General features: G+C 32.6%; 1 protein-coding gene across 2 annotated transcripts in view; it reads left to right on the forward strand.

Moving 5' to 3' along the window:
- LOC145723994 (polypeptide N-acetylgalactosaminyltransferase 35A-like) overlaps positions 1-12,550 on the forward strand; it is a 20,410-nt gene continuing 7,860 nt past the window's right edge. For both annotated transcript variants that reach the window (XR_014176899.1, XM_081972053.1), the window contains exons 1-8: positions 1-490; positions 555-693; positions 4,164-4,461; positions 4,514-4,718; positions 4,772-4,929; positions 8,586-8,738; positions 8,803-9,050; positions 9,102-9,330. Coding sequence is in view for 1 of the 2 variants with exons in the window: in XM_081972053.1 (XP_081828179.1) it covers positions 190-490; positions 555-693; positions 4,164-4,461; positions 4,514-4,718; positions 4,772-4,929; positions 8,586-8,738; positions 8,803-9,050; positions 9,102-9,330 (1,731 nt within the window). In the remaining variant the exon portion in view is untranslated. The remainder of the gene's footprint in view (positions 491-554; positions 694-4,163; positions 4,462-4,513; positions 4,719-4,771; positions 4,930-8,585; positions 8,739-8,802; positions 9,051-9,101; positions 9,331-12,550) is intronic.

The raw sequence follows: 12,550 nt of genomic DNA on the forward strand, positions 1-12,550 counted from the left end.
TTTTATTTACTTTTCAGTTTGACATGTCAACAAAAACAACAATAAGGAATAATGTTCTAAAACGTTCCATTTTACCATATTTTACATGTAATCAGCCTTTAATGGCTATAAAATCTGTCTATGAATCTCAATTTAATGCGTTAAGTAATGTAATATTTTTATTCCAAGTTGTTTCAGTTCAGTTTCAGTATGGTTAGCATAAACAAATCATTCTTATATGGAATCACATTTGCCTCTCTTACATGGATTATATCAATATATCTATACACTCATATTCAAACATATGGTAACCACTCTACTCCAAAGGCTGCAACAGAAGTGTTTAGAAACAGAGTGGATGACAACTATAAACATGACAAAAAGAAGACCTTTATGAGTAAGGATTATTACAAGAAGAATCAGTTTAAAACCTTTAACAGCCAAGCTCTGGTGAAGAAGTTACAACCGAAAATAACCCATAGTGGAAATACTAGTAATGTTCTGGAGCAAGGTATGTTGATGTTTTCCTTCCTTTCTGTGTGAAAAGTACTAAATAGTGTCTGCATGATTTTTAGAATTGTTTGATTTGGGGCTAGTCAGAAACAAAGAGGATCAGGCAGTGAAAGATGCAGGCTACAAGATCCATGCTTACAATGTGTTGATTAGTAACAAACTGAGCTATCATCGGGAAATACCTGATACAAGAAATACACTGTAAGTTAAATCTTTAACATTCATTTTAAACAGAACAAAGTGTATTTGTTATGGGAGTAAATCTGTAGAAGGAGGATAAATGATTGCAGTATGGATATTATCATATCATGTTTGTTCTAAGAACTTTGTTCTAAGTGTAATTTTTATTAGAAAAAAAGTAGCACAAGAAAAATAGTAAAATTATGGAAAAGCCAGTAGGAAAGGAAACTCAATAAGAATTTATTCTTTAAAACAGTTCAGACAATCAAAATCAAGATTAACATTAAAAGATTCACTTGTAAAACTTTTGGTGAAATCCTTTTTATTTTAACATTTAAACCAATAATTTGATGTTGATTTTAGAGTTATTTAATTTTCCTTTAATAACTTTTGAATAAAAAAATTAAGGGGAGTAGAATGACTGGATATCACTCATTGTAGATCATCTACCTAATATTACATTGGTTGTAGATTCCTAGTTATCAAATTTTAGTTGCCATGTTTGAATAATGCCAAATGTGAGGTAGTCCCTATTTATTATAAACATATGGTAATAATTTAAAACCGAGGGGTAAACCGCTGAGTACAATTTTGTACACTAATTCCTAATATGCCAATAATTCCTTGTAACACCCAGTAATTCCTAATAACTTCCAATAACTAACCTAACATTACATATGACCGTTTGTGTAGATAGGGTGCTTCGTTTAGCCGCCAGATGGCTCCAAAGCTAACTAAACGTTTTTCTTGACTGTATCCACTCTAACTTCCTTGGGGGATTTTTTTTTAAAATTGGTCAGGTACGGCACTGATATTTGGCACAAACCTAGCACAGTGAGTGTAAAATTTAGGACCGTAGCACAACTGTAGAAATAAAATCATTAAAGTCGATTTTCGCTTGCACTAAGTGGCCAATATAAGGAAAAACACATTAGAATAGTGGTGGTGTTTCAGGCCAATTTGACCCTTACGAAATTGTCATTTGCAAAATCGGTTTTTCAACAAATTTCTATGCATTACATCGTAGTAGACCTAGTAGCTCATGTAACCTTGTTTTCTTAATTCTCCAGGGTCAAATTAGCCCTAACCAGTCAAAAAGTGTTTCTGGGGCACCCTGTCTGTAAACCGTAAATAACACGCGTATTTGTAACGCTTTGTATATACTTTTATATGTCGATGGGCAGCCAATGAAATGAGCTTTATATTGACGTAGAAAAGTCTGTTGGTTAGGGGTACCGTTTAGCCACTAGAGGGCGTCAACTTTGACATATTTTTTTGGTGTATCCTTTTGTTTAATATTCAAAAACCCGCTTAATTGCACTAGTTTTACTAGAGTGTTATACGTCAATGGAGAGCCAATGGAATGATCTTTCTAGAAAGTTTCCAACATGGATTGATAGGTTAGACGGTTTGGCGGCTAGAGAGCGTCAAAGTTGACTATTTTTCGTGCATTCTTTTGTTCAATCTTCAATAACTCGTTTATTTGCACCATTTTTAGTACTGTTTTATACGTCAATGGATAGCTAATGAAATGAGCTTTCTAACAGTCTCCCAATTTGAATGAATAGGTTAGACGGTTTGGCAAATAACTAGCTTATTTGCCACACTTTGTATAAACTTTTATGTGCCAATGGATAGCCAATGAAATAAACTTTCGATTGACGTATAAAAGTTGATGGGTTAGGGGTACGGTTTTGTCGCTAGAGAACGTGAAAATTTTTAAAAGTAAAATTACAAAATCCATAATTTTTCATTGTATTCCAACGGAATTTATTGAAATTACCAAACTTTATTTATGTTTAAATTTGAATGGTAGATGTATAGAAAAAATTATTCTATAATTTTTTTTTATAAAATAATTTAGACGTTCAGAATACTATTAATAGTTTTCAAAATACCAATGTACCTCCAGTAATGCCCATTAATTCATAAAGTTTGTACACCATAATGCCCCAGCGGTTTACCCCTTTAAAACACACTTTTGTGTCTCAGATTTTATACAAGACAAACACAAATTTGTGAAAAATTACTGGCTTTTGCAACAAAAATACAAAATTCAGACAATATACAGGGTGTTTATTAATTAATTGTACAAACTTTAAGGGCTAAAACTTTGACAAATTTTAAGCAAAAAAGTTCCTATAAACATAGGACTGCAAACGTATCATTTCGAAAATACAGGGTATCAAAGTTTATTTTTTTCTCCAGTTTTTTTTGTATACTTATAGCGTGAAGGTGATGTTATTTTTTGTTACAGGGTGTTTTTTCCTGTGTTTATCTTTTGTATGGTACGCCACTGATAATCCTTTCCACAAAATCTGAATTCCTTGTTTAATTAATGTAGAAACTTTTTTACCTCTTGGTTTTTTTCTCCTATCTGTTACAATTCTTGAATTAGGTATTTGTAAAAGAAAATGTAACTTTGACACCTCCTATGTCAGTCCCATGTTTTTACGAACTTTTTGCTTAAAATTGATCAAAGATTTGCTTCTTAAACTTTGTGCAAGTACGTAAAGTTGATTTTTGCTTGAAAAAAACGAGTGCTTTGATGGGTTTTTCCATTGTAGGTAAATGGTTTGTAGGCCAAGCAAAAGCGAACCATATTTACTTTGAAAATTAAGCTGTTAATTGCACTGGAAAATTGTTCCTGTTTGAAGACTCTTTTTGTCTTTTTTTATAGTACCTAGCAGTAAACAAAGACAAAAACTAAATTTTTGCTTGAAACAAATGAGTGTTTTAATGAGATTTTCCCTTGTAAGCGAAAAGAGAACCTCTTTCTGTCTCTCTCTGTAGTAGCAGTAAACAAAGAGAGAAACAGTGAGTTTTCCTTAAAACAACATGTTGATGTGAATAAGATCGATTTTTGCTTTTCTTTTCAAAATAATATACAGGCAGTTCCATTAAACAAAACACAACTTTCAATGTTTTTATGACTAACAGCCAAAATATTAGTTTACAGCCATCCTGTATAATTTAGAATCAATTTCTTCCCATAATAATAGTTTTTGTTAGCCCTTATTAAACTGTGACCAAAATGTTTTCTTTCTGTGAAACAAGATAAGCGCATAAGAACAATTTTATTAATGCAATGTTTTTAATAAAGAAATCAATACATGTAGCAACATCTCGGAAACGGTAAAAGATATAGACATAAAGTCGTATTAACAAAAAATGATTAGAAACAGATTGCGATTCGGAATTTATGAGAATCTAGGGGGTGTTCAATTTAAATGACAATGTTGCTGCTACTTTTTAATACAAGCCATAACGTGGCAATGATAAAACCATTTTAGGCTCAACCATCAGATACCATCCACTGTTGGACACCCAGTATATGTAGATATAATTATACAAAGAATGCATTAATTTACTTTGCTTTATAAACTTTTATTTTTAGTGACGAAAAACTGTATTATTTTTTCACAATGTTCTCAGCCTAAATTATTACAAAAAAAACCAATTACACGCCCTATAAAAATGTTCTCTTTTAGATGTCGAAACATAACATACAAATCTGATTTACCAAAAGCCAGTGTGGTTATATGTTTCTACAATGAACATTACCAAACTTTATTGAGATCTGTACATTCAATTTTGGATAGAACACCTGAGAATCTCTTGAAAGAAATCGTTTTAGTAGACGATTTTAGTGATATTGAAAATCTCCATTCTGAAATAGAAAGTTACTTGAAAGAAAACAAACTAGATAAAGTTAAATTGCTAAAAACCCAACAACGTGAAGGATTAATTAGAGCTCGAATGTTCGGCGCTCGACATTCTCAAGGAGATGTAAGAAAGTACAAAGTTAGTTTTTCAATCTTACTAACGGTAAATTTCAAAGGTTTTGATATTCTTGGATAGTCATATTGAAGTAAATAAGGACTGGGTGCAGCCCCTACTCTCCAGGATTAAAGAGAAAGAGTCAAACGTGGTTGTTCCTATCATTGATATAATTAACCCAGATACATTTGCTTACAGTTCAAGCCCGTTGGTTAGAGGTGGGTTCAATTGGGGTTTACACTTCAAATGGGAAAATTTACCGAAAGGTAATTTGTTTTTTTGGGTTTTTTTATTCCTTTAAAATTCGATTACTTTGTAGGAACTTTGGCAAAATCTGAGGACTTTGTAAAACCGATTAAATCTCCAACAATGGCGGGTGGTTTGTTTGCGATAAGCCGCAAGTATTTCGTTCATATTGGGGAATATGACGCAGGGATGAACATATGGGGAGGTGAAAATTTGGAAATGTCTTTCAGGGTAAGTAACCATTATTCAATTTGTTAATTTGAAGCATTGAAAGTGATCAATAACAATTGTGGTGACTTATCTTATAATATGCATATGGAAATAGAGTAACTGATTCAAGGTATTTTGATTTAACTTTATTACTTATTGGTGAGTTTTCCATTTATAACTTTGTATATTGTATATTTTTTTTATATGATAGGGGTCCGATATACGATTGTTATTTTGGAAACAGTACGGGGTTTAATTAAATGTAGAAGAAGTTTAGAAACAGTTTTTTGAACCTTTAACATCTTGTTCTTTATCGTCTCGTAACAGGGTTATCCCAAATTTCTTCTACATTTTCAGGTTTTGCTTAAAACTTTTTTTTGTCACCCTAAGAATTTAAAATATACAATTAATACTAAAATTCTAATAAAATCAATGTTAATACAAATCTTATTTACATATAAGCATATTTCAGTTTCAAGAAAACAACAATTTTGAAAACAGTGTATCAAATTTGAAACTTGGAGGTTTTTGGCACGCAAAATAACGATTTTCTATCTGATTTGGTTTTAAGTTTTTCTAGCATTCATGAAGCAATTTTTGCATTTTTGGAAAAGCTAAAATAGAAACATTATTTTTTTCAAAATGTCTTAATATGTTTGTGGAAACCGCCTGTCTATCCTTCTCGCCCATCGAGCCCTTGTAGTGTATAAATCGGGTATTCACATGACAGCTCATAAAGTCTATATTTCCATAATTTTTTTACTTAGACGACAGTGAAAACTATCTCATTTTTGAAAAAATATTTTAACTATCAAAGAACAATTATTTGCATTTAAAGTTTGTAAAGACTTGTGACTGACATTGCTAGTTGTTTTAATTATGGAAAAATTATTAAAATGTGAAAAACGTTTGTTTAATCTGTATAGCCTGAAAGTGGAAAATTTACGGAAAAAGCTAAATTATCGCGAAGTGTAATAATTGTTCAGAGTTTTTAATATTTTCTTGTTTGGTTAAATTCTCAATTTATCGAGAATATTCTCTTATGCTTCTTTCAGTCAGATGTGAATAAATGCAATACGTTTTACAGAAATCAAAACATGAAATTTAAAGCATTGTCGCAAATAAATTCAAAACACAAAACAATAGTTGTGGAAGATGCTGTTTTGAATTTTTATTTATGAAATATTAACACCCCATTTAAGGGTTGGTACTTTCACCTCCGGATAAATTTATTCTCAGGATAAAGTGAAAGGAACTTGTCTACTTGTCTATCAATACATCTAATCTAACAGCATAGCCAAATAGTTAATATAAATAATATTTGACATTTGACAAACTCACGTCAAACCTTCACAAACCAAACAAAATTCCAGTTTTTCAAACTCTAAAACACCTTTTCCACAAGAAACTTGAAATTTATATTCATATCAATGTTGCCAAAGCTAAAACTCGTGATTCGATCGTTTAGGCAACGTCGAAATGCTCAAGAAGCTTTTAATTCGTGTGGTTGGAATAACGTGCACCACTTTGACGACCTGAACTAGCTATGGAGTTTAATGACAGGCTTCTAGTCACCAGATGTCTCTCATTATAAACAGTATAACATACAAATATTCGTGTTTCTTCAAGAAATCACGCCGCAAACTGTTATTCGTAACTGTGTGAAGTTGTTTGATAGCTGTGACGTTAACTGACAGTTTAAGACGTTAAATTTGACAGTTATGACACTTTACAGCGTGGCTTATAATCAGGTGAACTCATTCAGCGGTGACATGAAACTATCAAATGCAAAACACTTAAATAGAGCCCCAAATTTGATATTTGTGAGTTTAAGTGACAGTTTAATATGTTTCTTACGTCACCTGACAGCTGTAAACGGTCAAAACTTATTCAGCGCTAACGTTCAACTGGAATACGCAGTTATATTTCTTTGATAAATCAAAGCTATAAATTACTATACATAGCTCCTCCTCTATAGAGTTAAATTGAACAGTTGGGACATTAACAGACACTTTGATATATTTTTTACGTCACCAGACAGCTGTCAAAAGTAAAGCAGCTGTGATGCGAAATTATCAATGCAAAATTCATTCAACAATAGTTCTATCCTTTGGATGAATCACTCTGCACATTGTATTTATAGCTCTATGGAGCGAAACTTGACAGTTGTGACGTTAAGTGACGTAAGTATAGCAAAGGGTTCCGTAACGTCAGAACTGACAAGTTTTCCTTTATGGAGAAACACATCTATTTGGCATTTTATACTTTCAGATCACTGGTGAGTGGGTTTTGACACTTATGACAGGTGTCGCGTGACGCAAGCAAGGTATTATAGCTATTTATGTATCAAGAGCGTTACAGAGACCATAATGTCCTGAATGTCCTTTCCCTCGGGCCATAGGCCCTCGGGCTGTTTCAGCCTGATGGACATTATACTCTTCCTAACGCCTGTGGCGCATACAATGTTTTACGTTTCACCTAATTTAGCAATTATTTACTGTTTCTGGCATTGAAAAGTAAGGTATACCTTTACCGGTATGTTGTTTAATGTTTATTTTACCTCAATGATGAAAATGGCAAAATTTTAGAAAAAAAGAAAATTCAGCAAAAGGTAACCAAAATTTATTACCTTAAATTCAAGAGCATCCTAGAATAGAAAATACGTAGTTTTTATGGCATGGAAGATAAAAAATGCCATTGCTAATATTAAAAAAAGTTTCAGGGCGTTATGATAACGCCCGCCTATAATGCCCTCAGCAAAGAATAGTTATTTAATAAGAAGAGACAGTTGAAAAGAGAAAGCGAATTAGAAAGAGACTCTTCCTACCAAAGTTACGAGACAATTGACTGATATCGGCTTTAATCCTTGAATATCAGGAGTTTCATTGGTTGGTCATTCAGGTTGTTGAAGAACGGTGTCATATCTTAGACCACATCAAATATTTGTTTTAAAACATCGGTGTAAAAGTAAAGTTAATAATAGTTAATAGAATTGATATCTTCCTATGATCAAGAGGCGAGCTTAAAACACTTTGACTCAAAAGAAATAAACAATGATTATAAGGAATTAGTTTATATTTGACTCTGAAAATTGGATGCAATTTTTATTTCAAAATGAAATAAGATAAGAGACAACCGGCAACATGATTCCTACCAAAGGCAAACCGAGGTCAGCCAAAAATATCTTCCCAACATCAAAGGAATTATGCCGGCTGTCCCTTCTTGTTAAATAGCTATTCTTTGCCCTCAGGTTGTTACGAACACTATAACCTTCACCGTTTCCAAGGTATTATTTATTCATACTGTATAGGTGAAACATAAAAGTGTTTCTTATCGTTCTAACTGTTTAATTGGCTGCATGGAGCATTAAACACAACGTACGTAACGCAAGAAAATTATAAAAAGTGTTCTTCAACGTCAGAACTGTCAAATTTGGTTCCGTGCAGCTGTAAAGACTTCTTACAGTGTGGTTCCTCCAAAAACACTTCTACTTGGCATTTTATAATTTTGATGTTTTTGATGTTTATTTATTAGGCTTTTCTCTTCTTCATTCTCTTAAATTCTTCTAAAATTCCTTATAGAATTCTTTTTTGTCAGTTCCTCCAAAAATAAATTTCTGATACTTTTCCATCTCTATTTGTAGTATTGTAGTTTTGCATGCATTGTTTGATTTTCAGGTTTGGATGTGTGGCGGATCGCTTGAAATGATTCCCTGTAGTAGAGTAGGGCATATTTTTCGCCACAGAAGACCTTATGGTTCTCCAGACGGCCAAGATACCATGCTTTATAATTCACTTCGGGTTGCTAGTGTATGGATGGATGATTACAAGGTTAGTCTTTTGGTGGCCATACTAAATTAGTTCAGTTTTTTCGAACGTGGTTGTATTTTTTTAGGACTATTTTATAAGTCAAAATACCCAAGCGAAAAACATGGATTTTGGGAACGTATCATCACGAATGCAGCTACGTAGAGAATTGAAATGTCACGATTTTGATTGGTATCTCAAACACATCTATCCGGAATTAACACTTCCATCCGATGACGATCAAAGACTGAAAAAAAAATGGTCCGCTTTAGAACAAGACAAATTTCAACCGTGGCACTCGAGGAGGAGGAACTATGTTGACCAATTTTACATTAGGTAGAGTTTTTGTTAGTTAAATGAATTGTTTAATGGTGTTCATATTTTTAGACTGACCAATAGTTCTTTGTGCGTGCAAAGTGCCAAAGATACAAAAACAAAAGGCAGCTCTCTAGTTTTACGCTCTTGCTCAAAAACGAAAAAACAACTGTGGTATCAGTCGGATAAGAACGAGCTAGTTTTGGATCAGTTGTTGTGCTTACAAGCTTCGAAACCTACTCCTATTTTGTATAAATGTCACGAAATGGGAGCTGACCAAGAATGGAAACATAAAGGCGGGGTAAAGTATACAAGTTTTTTTATTATTTTTGTTACGAATTGGACATTTAGTTATTTTGTGTTATTTCGTATGGTATTAGTTCATTTCGTCTTACCCCGTATTTTGATTGTTTATGTTCTTGAACGTCCTAGCTCAGCTCTATTTGTGAGAGAGAGCGATTTATGTCATAATTTGAAGTTTAAGAGAGAATGCCAATTTTATGAATATTCGCGAATTTCCTTGAATTCATGGAAGCCTATACAGGGTGCCCAAACAGTCTGGAATATTGCAAATATCTCGAAAACTAGTCAATTAAAAATCAACTTTTTTAATTCAAACTTAACCCTCTGTATACAGGGTGCTGCATTTTCGATGGTTTTACGGGGTACAGAGAAAACGGTAATAGATAGAAAAAAAGTAGCATACGTGTTCTGATCTCTTTTTCTGAGCTGAGATGACTGGCGAAAAGTGGGCGGCGCAAACTTCTTTTGTTTCAAAGATACGGGGGGTTTTTGAAAATTGGTCATTTTGGAACCTCCTCTGTATTTCATTTGCTATTAAAGTTAACAAAAAAGGAAAAACGGTTTCCGGTAGAAGTTTTGACATATGACAGTAAGTTATATTTTTTTAAATGGAACACCCTATATATTTTTAGATCATTAAATTCTGTTGACTTTTACTTGTTCAACGGTGTATTAAAACATATAAGTTTGTAAACGTTAATCTTGGTAATTAGAAAAAAATCGTTTCCTTAACAAAAAAAGTGCTAATTAATATGTATAAAAATACCCACAGTCGAAACAAAATTTGGCTATGCTAATATTAACATGTTACGTGTCATTTATAAACAGTTTTTTCAACTTTTACCTTAAAAATAGTAGAAAATAGAAATGGCCACTTTTCTTATTAAAGTGACGGTAGAACTGTTTGTAACTTAGATAATAAGATTTATTAAAAATATTTAATTTTCTGATGTGTTAGTTTATATGATTTCCGATTTTGTTTGATATTTTAGATATTGGCCTTTTTTTAGCTTAGCAAAGGTCTTTTGTTAAAATAACAGGATTAACCTCTACAAACTTATATGTTGTAATACACCGTTGAAAAGGTAAAAATCAACTGAATTAAATGACGTAAAAATATATAGGATGTTCCATTTAAAAAAATGTAACTTACTGTCATATGTCAGAAACTGAACGGAATAGAAAAAACTGATTACGCCATTGGATTCTACATGAAAACTACTACCGGGAACCGTTCTTCCTTTTTTGATAACTTTTAGAGCAACTGAAATACAGAAGAGGTTCAAAAATTACCAATTTTCGAAAACCCCCCGTAAATTTGAAACAAAAGAAGTTTGCGCCGCCCACTTTTCGCCAGTCATCTCAGCTCAGAAAAAGAGATCAGAACACGTATACTACTTTTTTTCTATCTATTACCGGTTATTTGAAGAGATACAAGGAAGTTTAAATTGGGACAAATTTGAGCAATTAGGAGCAGATTAAACTACCCCTTTCTTAGTACTTCCGGAGTTAAACGTGACAATATCCGAAAAAAAAACCGAAATTGATTTGTTTATCTTGATTTTTTTACTAATTTATTTCGTATAGTCAAAACTTTACCCTTTGAGAATGACGTCAAGCAGGTGAAAAAACACGCATGTCTGGAATTAGGTCACAAATTTTAACCTACAAATGCTTTGAAAAATTAGTACATTCGAAAGTGACTGATGATCAAGTGCCTTGAAAATCACATGATCATGAGAGTTTCAGATTAATCATCATTCATTCAGTGAATAGGTGTGCTTGCACTCATTTAAAGATCTCTTCTACTCCTAATAACATAATATATTAATAATGTTCATTGAATTTGTGCTGTGTTATTGTGCTTTGCATAATAAAGCGAAAATAGTAATTTGACATACCAACATTACTAACTTCTTTGTTTTTCATAAAAGCGGTTATTTTGATTTTACTGACCGACATTTTCTTAGAAATGTTGGTGAAATAGGAGTCGTCAGCTGGAATTCCAGCCTTTTTCATTCGGCATATGCTAGCAGTACTCACTTTTAAAGCCTGCGTTGCTCTATCATACACATTGGAATAATCAATTGGGATGACATCTGGAAACTGTTTCTTTTCGTACTCCAAAAAAAGCAGCACATTTAGAATTAGCATTTGGGCTTGCTCATTGTAGCGCAGCATTTTTATCAATTTGTACATGACTTTTGACTATTGTCAAAATGTCGATAAGGATTAATGATTCAATAAAAATGACTTCCTCAGGTTACGTGACTGTTTTTCCAAATTTTAGAGAGCCAAAAGCTTAAAATTCAATTTTTTTAAAGATCTCCTGACAGTTTTTAGGTTAGGTTAGGTGACAACGTAAAGGTTTTACCAAATTTTTGACACTTGATTTGACCTTGTGCCGAAAGCTTCAAATTGATTTCTTAAGGTCAGGTGACTTAAGGTGTGATTTTTTGTACGGTTGCCTGAAATTACGGGTTATATTTTGACGTTTGCACGAATCTTCTAACTGTCATAGTAACCAAGTTAGCACGTGTCAAATAAAGACACTTATTTAAAAGAAACAGTGGAAAAATTGGTAATTTAAATTTAGACAGTAGGTCACGTGACTTGATAATTCAATTTTTGGGCTTGCAACATTGTGAAGGCCAGTTGACATTGTCAAAAACAATCACGTAAACTTCAAAACGCAGTTTAAACTTTAAAAAATGGTAAATTAAATTTAGACAGTTGTAAAAACTTAAATTGCAAAATATACGTTACGTGACGTTGAAAATGCAATTCTGCACGTTCTTGCAACACTGTAAAGGCCAGTTGACATCTGTCAAAATTAGTCACGTGACCTTTAAAATGTGGTTTAAAATTTAAAAATTTGGTAAATTACATTTATACTATTTTAGACAGTTGTAAAAGCCGAGAGACACTTCACGTGACATTGATTGTGCCATTTTAGAGCTTGCAACACTGGCAAAGTCAACTGACACCTGTCAAAAACAGTCACGTGACTTTAAAATGTAATTTAAATGTTGATCATTTGTTAAATTAAATTTAGACAGTTGTAAAAGCTGAAATAGTAAAATACACATCACGTGACTTTGATTATGCCATTTTAGAGCTTGTAACACTGGCAAAGCCAACTGACACCTGTCAAAAACAGTTACGTGACCTTAAAAATGTAGTTTAAATGTTGAAAAATTGGTAAATTATTATAATAA

Source organism: Ips typographus, linkage group LG2 (genome assembly GCF_016097725.1).
Source record: "Ips typographus isolate SLU linkage group LG2, UJ_Ityp_2.0, whole genome shotgun sequence".
Lineage (NCBI taxonomy): Eukaryota > Metazoa > Arthropoda > Insecta > Coleoptera > Curculionidae > Ips > Ips typographus.